The 17,591-nt window shown below is 40.4% G+C and overlaps 1 protein-coding gene across 2 annotated transcripts in view; it reads right to left on the bottom strand.

Moving 5' to 3' along the window:
• Positions 1–17,591, bottom strand: part of PCDH7 (protocadherin 7) — a 1,118,542-nt gene that overhangs the window by 307,751 nt on the left and 793,200 nt on the right. Inside the window, exon 3 of one of the 2 annotated variants that reach the window (XM_040335151.1) lies at positions 14,915–14,983. The exons of the other annotated variant lie outside the window; for it this stretch is intronic. Coding sequence (XP_040191085.1) covers positions 14,915–14,983 — 69 coding nt within the window. The remainder of the gene's footprint in view (positions 1–14,914; positions 14,984–17,591) is intronic. 2 annotated transcript variants of the gene reach the window in all.

Raw genomic sequence — 17,591 nt, forward strand, 5'->3', positions numbered from 1 at the left:
AAGTAAGCAGGAAGTCCATTCCTATTGTGAAAAGGTACAATTCCAAAGTAATTAAGGACGGGAAGATAAAAAAAAAATGTGTTGAAAGAAGGCAATAATGAAGATGACAGAAATAAATCCACCAGCACCGCAGGTAAGGTTGCTCCCCATGATTGGAGAAGCATTTGGCCCCTGCAGAGATTAGGAGATCCTGTCTTTCCAACATATAGAGGAAAGTTACAAGAGGCTAAGGAGGTGATCAAACACTGGTCCAGTGACATCTTGGGATCATCACAAGACCCTGCAGAGGGTTGTATCTGCATGCGCTGTAGATCTTGCCACTAGTGGAGGTCCACCTTATCTGGTAAGGTTACCCATTTCGTTTGACGTCCATCACGGGAAGCAACCTTACCTGCGGTGCTGGTGGATTTACTTCTGACATCTTCATTATTGCCTTCTTTCAACACAGGTTTTTTTTCTTCCCTTCCTTAATTACTTTGGAATTGGACCTTTTCACAATAGGAATGGACTTCCTGTATACTTTTTTTCACATCTTATTTCCATTGAACTGTATTCAATTTTATAAAAAAAAATTCAGGGAGCACTCATGTGTTTATGTGTATGATCTTTACTCATTTTTGGTAATTCACACTTGCGCACTGTTGTCATACTTACTTATGTATATCATTATTATTATTTTTTTCCCAATTTTGATCGTTTTTTGAACCTTCAGGATTAACATTATGTTCACTAAGTGTGGTTTATATGTTTCATTTGATCTATTCAGATACCACGAATAATTTATACAAGTTTAATAATCACACATGATTCACTTAGACTAATTACTGATACCAGCAAGGGTTGTTGTATCTTGAGATACACACCCCTGTGTTTTGTTTGCCATCACAGGGTTTTCATTCATTATATTTAGCGCCGACTTTCTATCCTTTTATACTTTAATTTATCAAACAAATTCCCACTGAAGTGATCTAGGCAGATATCGGTCTCAGAAAAAAAAGACTCTTCAATGATAGTGGCCACTGTTTACTTGTGCTATTGTGAATCACTTCCTTGAAACTAGTATGCAAACCAGAATTCAGATATAGGACAAGATAGGTGGGAAAGGGGGCTACCTCACCAATATCTTCTATTTTGATAGATTCTCTTTAACAATGCCTGTTAAAATCCTGAATTTGGCTCAGAGATCACAATCATCTAGAACCTGCCAGACCATTTCATTTGGCCCTCCCACTACTCCTGAAGATGGGGCACCCCCCCCTGTTTTTGCCCCCTTCTTGTCTTACTAGTCGGTAACAGAGATAAGGACAGAAATCCTCTACCAGATCCTGCATTTCTCCGTGCAGATGCAGCACCCTCTTGTCTCCGCCTCCCTGGAGCAGATGATTCAAGCCCTCCTCTGGCCCTCCTCCAGACATTGCACTTTCTGCTTCCCAGATCTGCCCCCAGCTTCTTCTTGGCAGCAGCACAAAGCAAGGGAGGTGTGCTGTGATAAAGGGACGGTGGGGGGCTCTTGACATTTCATGAAAGGAGGAGTGGGGTGCTGTGGACATATAGTCTTATAGATACAACTGGCCCTTTGAGGGCAACTATAATGCTCATGTGGTCTGTGATGAAATTGAGTTTGACAGCCCTGATATAGAAAGTTAAAGCAAGTCTATCACCTCAAAATAAATTTGAAAATAAATGTCTCCCACCTTTGCCTCCCTCTTCTGGTAGAGTTGGATGCCTGGCTGCACACTGTGGTTCTATCCACCATCCATTGCATGTTGTAGTTTTGGGTAGACCCACAGGTGAAAATTGGCCAGCATAGCTCTGCAAAAGAGCAACAACTGGGGGAACATGCGGTTGGGCAAATACAGTAAGTATTAACTTTCCACTTTCACTGGATTAATCATTTATTTGACAATATAGATACTTAAAGTAGAACTACGGGCAAAACTTTTTTTCATTTTGGATAGAGTAAGAGAGGGATATAACCCCTGTTGGTTTATTTTTCACCATTTGTGCCCCATTGGGGAGATTTCCCTTCACTTTCTGTACCATAGCCAAACAGGAAGTGGGAGTAAATCCCTGTAAATTAAGGGAACCCCTTTGGGATCCCTAAGCCACCAGAACTAGAGTCCCCATTGGAAGATTTCCCCCATATTACTTTTCTGGGGACAACCCAAAATTTGGATTTTCTTTTACTTTCATTTTCAATGCTAAAGGTAAACACAACAAATAGAGTTGGGGGATCTCCCTATTGGGAACATAGAGAGCAATAAAAACTGACAGGGGTTCTAATCCCTCTCCATTCTATTCAAAACGAAAGAAAAAACGTTTACCTTTAAGAAATATGTGAATAAAGAACTTTACATGTTTAAAGGATTAGTCACACCTATGCCTTGTGTAATAATAATTACTATGATCCATTTACATGTATTAAATAATTACTTAATATCTATCTATCTATCTATCTATCTATCTATCTATCTATCTATCTATCTATCTATCTATCTATCTATCTATCTATCTATCTATCTATCTATCTATCTGTCTTGAGGTATATACATATATCACATATATATTTAATAGCTATCTATCTATATATCTGTCTATCTATCTATATCTGAAACTATTTTCAGACACTTGTGCCACAGCAGATAAACATATAAAATTATAATAATGCGTACAAGTTGGCACATTTTTTATGTCCTTGCTTAGCAGGGATTCTCAGCTGGAGGTTGCACTACACAGAGTAATACTGGATTGTCACATCCGAGCTGATTTTAGAAGGTTTTTAGCCTCAAGCCAAACAAGAGGAGTTTTCTGCTGTCCGCTGTGCTGACAGCAGCTGTAAGCCTCTCCAAATGCATTTGCTATGCTTCTTGATTCAGTGATTGCTGTTTTGACCAACTTAGGTGTGGCTTGTCAAAAGTTTTTTTTAAGTTTGTCTCTTCCTAAGTTGGCAAAGTATGTTGCTTGATCAGGGCAAATTAATATATTCTTGTACAGGTTTGGTTAGAGTTAACTGTGCTATCAGACATTTTACTTTGACAGCTGGAAAAAGTTGTTTTAAGATATGAAGGAAGGTTAGCTAATAGACACATGTAAATATTACTTATCTTTTTTCCCCACATGGCTATGAACTGCTAATTTCGAGTCCCTTGCCAAGAACTTCTGCTTTGTTCATTCAAGTCAATGTGAAAATCATGTGAAACACACTCTGTACAGTCAGGTGAAGAGTTTTGTACTTGGCTTGAAATAGGCAATTAGCAACAAGCACAGCCAATTCTACCTGGAGGGATACAGAAGCTGCAGTGTCCACTGAAGCAGAAAAATACAGGAATGTAGGAAGGATAGGTTAGCTGAACTCAAAGCTGAAGTTTATAAAAAAAAATCATTTAAATACATCACTTACCTGTAATGAAGTATGTTGAGCAGACAGTTGGATCCTTGTGAACTCTTTATTGCAGGGATGCCCAGTCCCCGTCTCTGAACCTATGGTCCTGCAATGGTTAACAGCTTTGGATCTTCAGATTGAACAGTACAGATGGTCTAAAGGGGACATGCCCTCTCATTCATCCTCTTCTATTGAAAAAAAAGTTCTTTCACTGAGCACACTGTCTGTGACATAATCTGTGAATGGGTGAAAGTCTGATCAGTCACAGAATTCTCTCTCCCATTAACAGACCATGTTACAGGCAATGTAAGGAAAGAAAGAACTTTTCTTGACGCAGGAGAAGGTAGTGTGTCCCTGTTGGACCAGTATTGATGTTCTGCCTGAAGACCCTAAATTAACCATTGCAGTGCAGCAAGTTCAGGAACAGGAAGAGAACAGGCATCCCCACAGTGAATATTTCTAGATCTAACTGTCTGCATGTCATGGGGCATCTTTTATTACAGGTAAGGGATATGAGGGATGTGACTAAAACTCTAGGGTATTTTTTGATGCAACAGGAGGGAGCGTGTCCCTGTTGGATCATCTTTACTGCTGTTTGGCCTGAAGACCCAAAGCTAATGATCATTGCAGGACCACGTGTTCAAGAACAGAAAGAGGGCATGCACCCTGCAGTGATTATTTCTAGAGGATCTAACTGTCTTCATGCTGTGGGGCATACTTTATTACAGGTAAGGAATGTGAGGGATGTGACTAAAGCTTTAGGGTATTTTGTTTAAGCTAAACTACAGATTTAATAGCATTGTAAGGCTGCCTTACATGGCCTAATACAACACAATTTTCTTGACAGAGGAGGCAACTAATACTTCTGTGTGTATTTTCTTTTAATTACCAACTCAAACCCCTTAAAGACCACACAGAAGCCCCCAATGAGCCACTTAAAGTAGCTTGCTACTCACCATACTTAGATGCCGGCACATGCCCCTTTACCTCAATCCCATAACCTTCTGGGTTCCTGAACATGCCCACTGATTATAAATTCCTCAGTTTCCCTCCCTCAGCACTTCAATATCTAGTGAGGCAGTGATAGCTATTCATGCGATCTTCAGCCAGGTGAGAGGTTCTCCACTGTCAGAACCAGTATGCTGGCTACCCATCAAGCCCCTAATATCAAGCAGTTTCTTTGGAAAACTCAGCAACTGTAGAAATCCCCTCCCTAATTGCTACCAGAGTACTACAATTTGCATGCTGTGGCCCTTTATCCTTGGATCCCTCCAGCTGTTCACCTGCGTTACCATAGTTTTCCCAAAAATTGCTTATGGGTATAGTAGTTATTCCCAGCTCGATTTTCTCTTGCGAAAAAGTCTAACAGAGATTATGCTATGCAGCCACATGTTACCCTGATTGAGCCACAGAGATATTGCTGTGACAAGCCCATGTGTGTTCAGTTTTTTTTTATCTGTTTTGCATTATTCTGCAGTGTATGCATGTTCTTTGCCATTTCGATCCTCTTTTGCATAATTGATCCTAATTTTGCATCCGTTTAGTAAACTGCAAGTTCCAGTTACTCTCTGTCTGATCATTTGGCTAATTAGCAATCCTGCTACAGTCTATACTGTTTATTCAGCAAACCGTGAAAACAGAGATCATGAAGTGCAAAGTGAGGTAAGCCAAACCATAAAGACGGAACCTCTCTCAACATTTTAATGCTGCCAGTATGCCCATTCATTTCTCTAATTGCCTGGAGTTGGGCTTTACTCCATACCACTCAATCAGATGTTAGTTTACTGTAATACAATCATCAGATCATTTAAAATAGGATTTTTGATTATTACACAAAGTAACCGTATTTGGAAAGCCTTTATTACTTTTTATTACAGCTTTATTAAAATGAAACTTTATCATCTCAAAGATGCTTGGGACAAACATAGATCTATACTGAGCCGTACCAGGCCGCATGCCCTCAACATAGGGGGGGTGGGTGTGGCCCGGGACCCACGTTGCATGCTGGGACTGTGACGTCATAAGAAGCCTATATAAATTGGTGCGCACCGCACACTCGGCATTACAGCGGGAGGGAGCGTCGAGTCAACATCGGAAGAAAAGAAGAAAAGAAGAAGGCAGAAGGCGACAAAGACGGGGCTGGCCGCCGCTAGTAAAAAAGCTTCAAAGAAGATAACGGCGGACAGCCTCGAAGAAGGCACAGGAGAGGAAACGGGGAGCGCCGAGACAACACCGGAGAGCGGAGAAGATGAAAGAAAACCCCCAGAGAGCGGAGAAGACCCCCGGAGCTGACTAATAAATTATTTTAAAAACCTGTGTTGTGTGTTTATTTTATTGACACTTTTCCTCCAGGTGAATGAGTAGGGGTACGATGTACCCCATACTCATTCACCTAGGGTGGGGGGCCGGTATTTGGAGGCCCCCTTATTAAAGGGGGCTCCCAGATTCCGATAACCCCCCCTACCTGCAGACCCCGACAACCAATGACCAGGGTTGTCGGGAAGAGGCCCTGTCCTTATCAACATGGGGGGCAGGGTGCTTTGGGGTGGAGGGGCCTGATACGGCTCAGGAGAGGGGGGGCGCTCGATTGTACCCACTCCTTTCCTGACCGGCCAGGTGGCGTGCTTGGATATCTGGTCTGGTATGGATTGTGGGGGAACCCCCACGCCGTTTTTTCGGTGTTGGGGTTCTCCTTACAATCCATACCAGACCTAAGGGCCTGGTATGCTCCTGGGGGGGAGCCCATGCCGTTTTTTTATTTAAAATTGATGTGGAGTTCCCCCTCATGATTCATACCAAATGCCGCATCTAGAATTGGCGGGAATCCAAATCAGATCCCCGTTGCTTCTATGTCGCGCTTACTGGAATATGCTTTTCCTATTCCAGCGAGTGCGAGATGTCGGCACCCTGTCGCCTAGAATCAGCACGATGCCGACGTGCTGGAAACACATTCTCGCAGACAGGTGCTGTAAGAAGGGAGAGGAAAAATAGGAAGGGGGAAGTTGAGTTCCTCTTTAAGTCAGCATTTATGTTCATTTCAGAGAAAAGAGATGTGCAGCTTTCCATAGCAACCAATCAAATATACTTTATTTTTATTTGTGTAATTAGTCTTTCAGAAAATGCATAGTGACTTTTGATTCATCTCATTTCACCCATTGCTATATATTTAAAAATATGTACATAAACATGATTTACTTTACTTGTCAAAAAAAGCAATGTACAAAGTACAGTAATTTAAAGCTAATGTTTTTTTCACAGTTTTGTCTGCTGTAGAGATGAAAGGTGATATTTGGCTGGTTCCTAGGGATAAGTGGATTTGATCGCAGCTTTATCAAATAGACCTCTAAATGTTTTTATAGTATTTAGGTTAGAAATTTAGCTCCATTAGCTGAGAAAATGCATTGAACATTTTCTTCTCAAAAAAGTTAGAGGTTGTCATTTGTTTTGGTAACTTTACAGTAGCATAATGTCTCTGCCTTTCTTTGCGACACTTTTAAAAAGCAAGCAGAACTGTCGGGTAAATCATTGCTGGCTTTAATGTAGTTACATTTTTTTTGTGTGGTTGAATGATGGGTCATGTAAAAGTCGACATGTTCAGTTTATTGCCATGGAGCACTACGTAAACAGAAAACTTCACAAGTACCCATGGCAACTGCTGCCACGGCAACTAAATGTCATTGTTTGGGGAAAGAACTTATCATACCAAATAATTCTGAGTTGAAACATTTTAACATGGATATGAAGTAAGAAAAAAAAATTGCAATTTTAAGGCAAGACAGAATTCAACCTACAGCTATCAGTGGCTATAACAAGCATAAGACCGAGAGGTTGACTTCTGCACGTCAGTGCCAAACTCAATGCTTTGCATGTAGGGCATCAGATCGGTGGGGTGATAGTGTTTATACACTTGATACTCATACTGACTTTTCAATTTGCATCCTGTCAAAGGTGAAAAGTATGTATCAGCTCCTGTAAATGAGCCTGGCAATGCAAGATGATTTCTCAGAAATATAAATGCACATGTTCCCCCACTGAAACAGGCTAGCTTGATTTCTAACATAAAACCAAGTCACATGAATTTAAAAATGAAATCATTTTATGCAACATTTTTGGAGATTTAAAAGCTGCATTTTTTATTTTTCATTTAGTTAAAGTATATTGGAACCCTCACCTTGTAAAACATTTATGTATACATATATAAAAAAAATATATATTAATACCTTTTTTCTATTTTTTATAAGTGATCACATTCCCTCTGTTCTTAGCTGCATAGATATTTCAGAGAGCTGGGGGAGGAGAAACAGCAGCTCAACTGAACTTCCCAGGGAATGGCTCTGCAGGGGGAGGGCGTGTCAGAACGAGTTTTATCATTGGAGAGGAGCAGACTGAGAAAACTGATCACGCTGTGCTCCCTTGTTTGGTGTGAACATTTTTTACCAGGAAAGCAGAGGACCTGGCAGGAACACGAAAGATGTCACACAAGGGAAGCAATACAAAGAGCACAGGATATATTTTCATACAAGTACATGATACTGAACACCGTTTTCATATGCGTTCACTACTCACGTATGAGTTTGCTTCTGCGCGCGAGATCGTTGGGACGGGGCGCGTTAAAAAATGTTTTTTTTGTTTTCTTATTTATTTTACTTGATTTCATTTATTTTTACATTTTTTTTAAAAAAAATGGTCACTTTTATTCCTATTACAAGGAATTTAAACATCCCTTGTAATAGAAAAAAGCATGACAGCATGATCTCATATGTCAGATCTCATATACAGTGGGGATCGAAAGTTTGGGCACCCCAGGTAAAAAATTGTATTAATGTGCATAACGAAGCCAAGGAAACATGGAAAAATCTCCAAAAGGCATCAAATTACAGATTAGATATTCTTATAATATGTCAAAAAAGTTAGATTTTATTTCCATCATTTACACTTTTAAAATGACAGAAAACAAAAAAATGGCGTCTGCAAAAGTTTGGGCACCCTGCAGAATTTATAGCATGCACTGCCCCCTTTGCAAAGCTGAGACCTGCCAGTGTCATGGATTGTTCTCAATCATCGTCTGGGAAGACCAGGTGATGTCAATCTCAAAGGTTTAAAATGCCCAGACTCATCTGACCTTGCCCCAACAATCGGCACCATGGGTTCTTCTAAGCAGTTGTCTAGAAAACTGAAACTGAAAATAGTTGACGCTCACAAAGCTGGAGAAGGCTATAAGAAGATAGCAAAGCTTTTTCTGATGTCAATATCCTCTGTTCGGAATGTAATTACGAAATGGCAGTCATCAGGAACAGTGGAAGTTAAAGCAAGATCCGGAAGACCAAGAAAAATATCAGACAGAACAGCTCGCAGGATTGTGAGAAAAGCAATTCAAAACCCACGTTTGACTGCAAGATCCCTCCAGAAAGATCTGGCAGATACTGGAGTTGTGGTACACTATTCCACTATAAAGAGATACTTGTACAAATATGGTCTTCATGGAAGAGTCATCGGAAGAAAACCTCTTCTATGTCCTCACCACAAAAATCAGCGTTTGAACTTTGCAAATGAACATATAGACAAGCCTGATGCATTTTGGAAACGTTCTGTGGACCGATGAGGTTAAAATATAACTTTTTGGCCGGAATGAGCAAAGGTACGTTAGGAGAAGAAAGGGCACAGAATTTAATGAAAAAAACCTCTGTCCAACTGTTAAGCATGGGGGTGGATCAATCATGCTTTGGGGTTGTATTGCAGCCAGTGGCACAGGGAACATTTCACGAGTAGAAGGAAAAATGGATTCAATAAAATTTCAGCAAATTTTGGATGGTAACTTGATGCCATCTGTGAAAAAGCTGAAGTTAAAGAGAGGATGGCTTCTACAAATGGATAATGATCCTAAACACACCTCAAAATCCACAGGGGATTACATCAAGAGGCGTAAACTGAAGGTTTTGCCATGGCCTTCACAATCTCCTGACCTCAACATAATTGAAAATCTATGGATAGACCTTAAAAGAGCAGTGCGTGACAGACAGCCCAGAAATCTCAAAGAACCGGAAGACTTCTGTAAGGAAGAATGGGCAAAGATACCTCAAACAAGAATTGAAAGACTCTTGGCTGGCTACAAAAAGCATTTACAAGCTATGATACTTGCCAAAGGGGGCAGTACAAGATATTAACTCTGCAGGGTGGCCAAACTTTTGCAGACACCATTTTTTTGTTTTCTGTAATTTCGAAAGTGTAAATGATGGAAATAAAATGTAACTTTTTTTGACATATTAAAGAATGTCTACTCTGTAATTTGATGCCTTTTGGAGATTTTTCCATCTTTCCTTGGCTTCGTTATGCACATTAATACACAATTTTACCTGGGGTGCCCAAACTTTCGATCCCCACTGTATACACTAAAATGCAAAAAAATGTGCCTTTAAGATGTATGGGCTGAAGTGGCGTTTTGACGTTTTGACGTCGCTTCCGCCCTGCTATGGTATGGAGACAGGTGGGAGCCTCACTTGTCTCCATACTCAGCTAGGAAGAGGACCTGATCGCCTCCGCCGCTACCGACGGCTCCGGTAAGTGGCGAAGGGTGGGGGAGAGAGCGGCGGGAGCCCCTCTCTCGCCAACAATAACAGTGATCTTGTGGCAAATCCACTGCAGAGACCACCATTATCGTTTACAGGATTGGTGCCTGAAGAGATGGATATCTCGGTTGTGGCAGCAGCTTACCGACATATCCCTCTTCAAAAAGAGGACGTATATAGTCGTGCGCTGGTCCTTAAGTGGTTAAGTACAATTTAAAGGATAAGTTCACTTTAAAAAATAAATAATAAAAAAAATAAATGCACTTTATTTGCAGGTAAAAAAAAATACATTTATTATAATGTTTTGGAGCCTGTAAAGCAATGCAGCTCTCCTGAAGACCTGTCAATGTATCTGTGTGCCCGTACATCCTATACGGGCAAGCAGTTACACTGAAAGAAAGAATCAATTAACCACCGCAGTGCTACACAGCCCCCTGGAAGTTCATTGAGAACTACAAGTCGACAGCCGCAAAGGATGAGGAGGCGTGTAGTTCATTCACACACAGAGCTATGTGAATGAATGGCACGGCCACATGGGCGAAGGCCCACACACGGGCACGCTTATTTCAATAAGTGACAGCTATTACAGGGAACTTCTCCCCATACAGCTGTCACACAGGAGGGGGAGGGATCAGGCAGCAGCTGCAGCATTGGAAGCATGTAACATGCTCCACCCTAAAAACAGGTGGAACATGTAACATATTCCCAAAGGTGAACTTATCCTTTAATTTGGTAACATTATCATAATATACTGAAGCCAAAATAAAGAAAATTATAGATTCCATGTAAACATAGATTTCTTGAAATATGACAGTATAAAAAATAAAGTATGTATAACCGTTCAGTATAAAATAGTTGCTTGGTCTACCTGCAGATAAATCCACAATGCACTTAGAAAAAAAAATGCTCTATAATCCAGAGCACTAACTCTGAAATGACAAGCTCAATAGGCACACTAAAATAAATCTGAGTAACCGATTTATGATGAGGCATTTAATCCCCTAACAAAAAGCAATCTAATACCCAAGTAAGATTCATAAACAAACCGATTCTGTAACATTAAATCCCTTACACCAAGAGGGACTTGTTAACTTTGAAAACAATACATTCCTTGCTGGCTATAAGTGTATATAAACGATTGTGCACTATGAATATCCAAACTAAATTTCACTTGCTATGCAGTTAGGGACATACAACATATATAATAAAATAGTACATGAAAGATTACAATCCGCATTGAAAGTTATACTTTTCTTTTTGCTGCAATATCTCCGTGGGATTTAAGGAGTTACTTATATATCCCTCCCTTGCCCCTAGACATTTAAGCATAATGAGTAGATGGCGGTGCGTTTTCATTCCAAAGTTTACTATAAATACAAAAGGAAGTGTAGGATACAACTGCAATAAATGTAAATGTTTGGGAGCAACAGACATCCAGCCAAAGCAAAACAACATTACGCAGTCTTATCTGGTTTCACCTGCTAATCCTCGAAACATCAACTCTGGGCCAATGTCACGTACAAGACGTCTGACTGGCATCTCCTGAAAGTAGGAGCCTTTCTCGCTGCAAATAAAGTGAGCTCTTCAACTGAGTTTTTTTAAATATATTTTGGTTTGTGTAAATATAAATGATCATGTATATATAGCATGCATTATTTTATCTAGACAGCAGGTGGAGCTTAGGGTCCTTCACAGTAAGAAGAGCTTCTCATAGCATCAGTGCTGCAATAGCCAGTTGTTTACAATTGCTGCAGCAATATATCAGCTGAATTCGTTATTGGATGTGTGGCTTATCCTTCAGATGGAAAGGAAATAACTTTTGCTATGCTGTATATTTAGCTAAATCATAGTGCTCTGGGTATTCTTTGTCATGTTCTGATATATATATATATATATATATATATATATATATATATATATATATATATATATTGCACGAATGCTGTGCTGGAACAACCTGCAATTGTCTCACAAGAAGGCTGAATGCTTTGCTGCTTACTGGATTCTGCTGACACAGACCCCATGATGCGGGAAACTCTTTTGCTTGCTGTGTTACAACTGAGACAGATAAACACTGTCAGGATGACTTTAAATGTGCTTTGACATCTGAAATACCTCAAACTCTACATTTGATATATCTATAATAGGGATCAAAAAGCGATAGAGAGAGAGGAAGAAAGAAAGAAGAGATAGAAAAAAAAAAAAAAACAGATAGCACTTGTAACAAGATAAATAAATAAAATTGATCCAATATATTATAGTTTTCCTTTAATGATCACAGGTACTTTGTAAACCATCTAAAAGATTTTCATGGTGTTTTGTGTGCTGCTCCCTAGATCTACCACCACCTATGTACATAATATAACTGGATACTAACAGTTATAGGTAAAGTTGATCCAGGGAACATCCGATTGCCTCTCAGGGCTGCTGTAGCAAAAAGGATCATGCTTTGCTGGGGTTTTTCGCCTTCCTCTGGATCAACTGTGGGTATAGGATTGTTTATATGGGATTGTTTTTTTATTTATTTGTATTGGTTTATCTAGACTTTTTTCAACCTGACTAACTATGTAACTAGGTTACATTTTATAAAATGAGGTTGAAAAACCCCTTGGGTATGGCAGTATTTTAATAGCAGAAAAATATGTATAATTAAAATATAAAGTTGATTACAAAATCATATCTTTAAAATCAAAACAGAAACTTATATTTAAAATTTGTGTTCATGATACAGTTAACCACTTATGGACTGCCCGCCGCAGGAATATGTTGCTACTTTGAAGAGGAATACCGTTGTTATGGTATCACCTAGCTACCATAACCCTGGTACCCTCTTCAAGAGACGGCGGTCCGCTTTCAGATAAAAGTAGTCTCTGCGGCGGATTCACTGCAAGATCACTTTTATTGCCGGCGAAAAAGAGCACACTCCCTCCCGCCGCTCTCCGATGCCCTCTGCCACTTACTGGAGCCGCCGGCAGAGGCGATCGTATGCTGTCCCTGGGCTGACACGGAGACAAGTAAGGCGAAGATGGCCCCCACCCATCTCAATATCATTGCAGGGCGGAAGCGACGGCGGAATCAAAACTTCACTTCTGCCCACTTCCCTTAAAGGAACATTTTTTTTTATTACATCATTTTTTTTCAATGCATTTTAGTCTAAATATGAGATCTGAGGTCTTTTTGACTCATAATCTCATATTTAAGAGGACCTGTCATGCTTTTTTCTATTACAAGGGATGTTTACAAAATATGCAACCTGTAGAATTTTTTAAACGTTGCCTATGGAGATTTTTAAGGGTACAAGTTTGTCACCATTCCACGAGTGGGCTCAACTTTAAAGCGTAACATGTTGGGTATCAATTTACTCGAAGTAATATTATCTTTCACAATATAAAAAAAAAAAAAACTCTACTGTTGTCTCATTTTTTTTTATTAAAAAAAGTGATTTTTTTTTCCAAAAAAGTGTGCTTGTAAGACCAATGCACAAATACGGTGTGACAAAAAGTATTGCAATGACCGCTATTTTATTCTCTTAGGCCTCGTACACACGACCGGATCTATCCGCTGGGATTTATCCGCAGATCAGTTCCAGCGGATAGATCCGGTTGTGTGTACGGCCTAGCGGACATTTATCGGCGGAAAAAAATCCAGCAGACGGATTTCAAGCAGATAAAAATTTCTTAGCATGATAAGAAATCTATCCGCTTGAATCCTGTCCAGCGGATTGATCCAATGGTCTGTACAGACTCAGCCAAATCAATCCGTCCGCTCCCCTCCCTCGCATGCGTCGTAATGATTCGACGCATGAGTGGAAGTCTTTACCTTCCAGCGTCGCGCACGTCGCCGCGTCATCGTCGCGGAGACGGCGCGACACGTCACCGCGGATGGATTCCGCGCGGATATCGATCCGATGGTGAGTACAGCCATCAGATCCAAATCCGCCAGAGGATTTATCCACTGGAAACGGTCCGGCGGACCGTTTCCAGCGGATATCCTCTGGTGTGTACGGGGCCTAAGGTGTTAGAAAAAAATATATATAATGTTTGGGGTTCTAAGTAATATTCTAGCAAAAAAAAACTGTTTTTAACTGTTTTAAACACCAAATCTCAGAAAGAAGCTCCGTCCTTAAGTGATTAACCTTGTAGAGGCATATAAACGTATACCCAATGATATGCCTGAGCAGTGTCTCTCTTATATTGTATTTCTCTGCAAAACTCGTTTGACTCACTTGACTCTACCCAGTGAAGCTCATAAAAATCCAGGTAATAATGCCTGATGAAGTGGACCAAAGTCCAAGAAACACGTTAAGTTTTGCAGATTATGAACGCATTGATTTTAAAGATATGATTTTGTAATCAACTTTATGTTTTAAATATACATGTTTTTGTGCCGTTAAAATCCCACCATACCTAAGGGGCTTTTCCACCTATTTTAAGAAATGTAATATTGTATTCAGGGATGTGGCACTTACAGGCCAATCCAAACTACTAAAATACCACCACCTATAGAGGGGGCTCAGTACGTGAACACATTTAGGGTGGCTGGCTGTTTTTTGTTTTGTTTTTTATTCACATAGGTCGTATAGTGTTTTACAAGCTCAGTGGAGGAGGCAATGTAAAAACAAAAATCCTTTGCAGAGGCTTTTTTTTTACTTCCAAACTAGAGTAACTAGATATGTACTACATCTACTTAGAACTCCAGTAGTCTAATATTTCACTGTCCTTAGGCTTGCATTGGACATTCCACATAAATAAAGCTTAAAGTGTAAGTTCACCTTTACAAAAAAATGATGAGGTGACTTTACTTTGGACCCCCTGAAATCCCCCGACACCCCCCCCCCCCGATACACAGCCGTATGTATATATATATATATATATATATATATATATATATATATATATATATACCATATACAGTCACTATTGTGATGTCAGTCACTTTAATATGATAATAAAATCATTTTGTCTACCTCCAATGCTTTGTGCTTGTCCACTGCCATGTATGTTCTCCATAAGATGTCCGTCAGGATAGATCAAGGCTATAAAACATGAAGTTCCGCACATGAGGGTTTTTTTTTTTTTAAATCCACTTTATTTTTATTTTATTTTTGTTCTTATTTCATACATAAATATGCCTATTCGACATCCGTTGCAATTCAAATTACATACATTATACAACATTTTTACATTCCTATAAAATTCCAATGTACGTCTCTATATTTTTATATCCCACCCCCTCCCCCTCCTGCCCTGGCCTCTGCACTCTACATAGAAAATCTATCCATCACCAGTTTTGGTGGTGCGACACTCGCATCTCTCAACCAGGAATACCAGATCTCCTCAAATGTACCCTCTGCTTTCCTTCGTTTGTAGGCCAAGTGTTCGCTACCCAACAGGGAGTTGACATATGCAATCCATCGCTTCCCTGTGGGGACCACGGGGGCCATCCTATAACGTGCAATGAGTTTTCTTGCCAAATACAAGTTTTAAGATACTGAACATCATAGGTATATGTACTGTATTGTTACATAAGGGATAACTACACCCAGGAACAAACATTAAAGTGGTATTGCAGTATTTTTCCTTTTTTTTTTTTACCTTGTATTATTACTCATAATGTGACCCCAATCCCCCTGAATTGATAAACATAGTGCATCTGGTGGACCTGTACATTCTCGTTTAGTGCCCATATTCATGAGAACACATGTGATGTGCATAAGTCACAAGAAGGCGGGACTGAGTGGGGTAGGGTAGAGCTAGGTGGTTAGGGAGAACTGGGACTGACAACGATAGAGGAGCATGTGCTATGCATAAGTCACAAGGGGAACATGAGAGGTGGGCCTATGTGGGGCAGAGAGATGCTAACTGACTGGGGAGAACTGGGACCAACAACAATACATGGAAGAGCCGGCAAGCGGCCACATTCAGCTACACTTCCATCCATTTTTGGTCCGAGAGATGAGGACTCTTGAGTGGCTTGATTATATAGTTAATTAGTCATTTTTAAAACAAAATAGTGGATAATACAAAATTCAATGTCAGTGTTCACAAAAATCGAATTTTTGCCTGGAATTCCACTTTATTACATGGCAGCTTACAGTCCTTAGGTGTGGTGGCTGCATTAGCTTTCTTTCTATTAAGCAAAAACATTTTAGGCAAATACAAAAAAAGCTGGTTGATCCTGCCAAGAATGCAGTGTCCTTATCATTTCCTGTGAGCTCTACAAAAGAATATCTCCCTTACTTGATATCTTCTATATGCTGCCAATTGTTTTGCCCCACGATTTAATGGAGATTAATAATTAAAGATATGTTTATAGTCTATACTAGAAGACTATTGTTTCAGAAGTGCATTTGTGAGGTCAGGCAGTCTCTGTTCTAGTTGGTCACAAAGGTGTTCTATCGGTTTGAGGTCAGGACTCTGTGAAGGCCAGTCAAGTTCCTCCACCCCAAACTTGCTTATCCAAGTCTTTATGGACCTTGCTTCATGCACTGGTCCAAATCATTTGATTAGGGGGGATTATGGTTTGGGGTTGTTTTTCAGGGGTTGGGATTGGCCCCTTAGTTCCAGTGAAGGGAACTCTTAAGGCGTCAGCATACCAAGACATTTTGGACAATTTCATGCTCCCAGCTTTGTGGGAACAGTTAGGGATGGCCCTTTCCAGTTCTAACATGACTGTGCACCGGTGTACAAAGCAAGGTCCATAAAGACATGGATGAGCGAGATTGGGGTGGAGGAACTGGACTGGTCTTCACAGTGTCCTGACCTCAACCAGATAAAACACCTTTGGGATGAATTAGAGTGGAGTCTGGGAGCCAAGCTTTCTCATCCAACATCAGTGCCTGACCTCACAAATGTGCTTCTGAAAGAATGCTCAAACATTCCCATAGAAATGCTCCTAAACCTTGTGGACATCCTTCCCAGAAGAATTGAAGCTGTTATAGCTGCAAAGGGCGGGCCAACTCAATATTGAACCCTACAGACTCAGGCCCCATACACACCATAGAATCTATCCGCAGATAAATCCCATCAAATGGGTTTCTGCGGATAGATCCTATGGTGTGTACACTCCGTCGGATATCTATCCGCAGATAAATCTCCCCTGGGATGGATTTCCAGCAGATGGATATTTGCTGACATGCTCAACAAATCCATCTGCTGGAATCCATTCCAACGGATGGATCCGCTCGTCTGTACAGACTTACCGGATCCATCCGTCCAAAGGGATTCCCCGCACGCGTCGTAATGATTTGACAGCGTCGCGCCCGTCGCCGCGTCATAATAGCGGCGACGGCGCGACACGTCATCGGCAGAGGATTTCAGCGGGGATTTCAATGCGATGGTGTGTACACGCCATCGCATAGAAATCTGCTGAAATCCTCGAGAGGATTTATCCGCTGGACCGTATCTGCGGATAAATCCTCTCGTGTGTATGGGGCCTCAGACTGGGATGCCATTAAAGTTCATGTGCGTGTAAAGACATGTGTTCCAATACTTTTGACAAAATATTGTATCTTCTTAATACACATTTTGTGGACAGGTAGGGTTTGAAATAAAAGACCAGACCAGCCGAAAAAAAAAAATGCTGCACTTATTTATACTACACGGGCAAGTACATATGTCTAATAGTGCAAAAAACTGTGTAAA

This window comes from Rana temporaria, chromosome 1, assembly GCF_905171775.1.
Source record: "Rana temporaria chromosome 1, aRanTem1.1, whole genome shotgun sequence".
Taxonomy (NCBI): domain Eukaryota; kingdom Metazoa; phylum Chordata; class Amphibia; order Anura; family Ranidae; genus Rana; species Rana temporaria.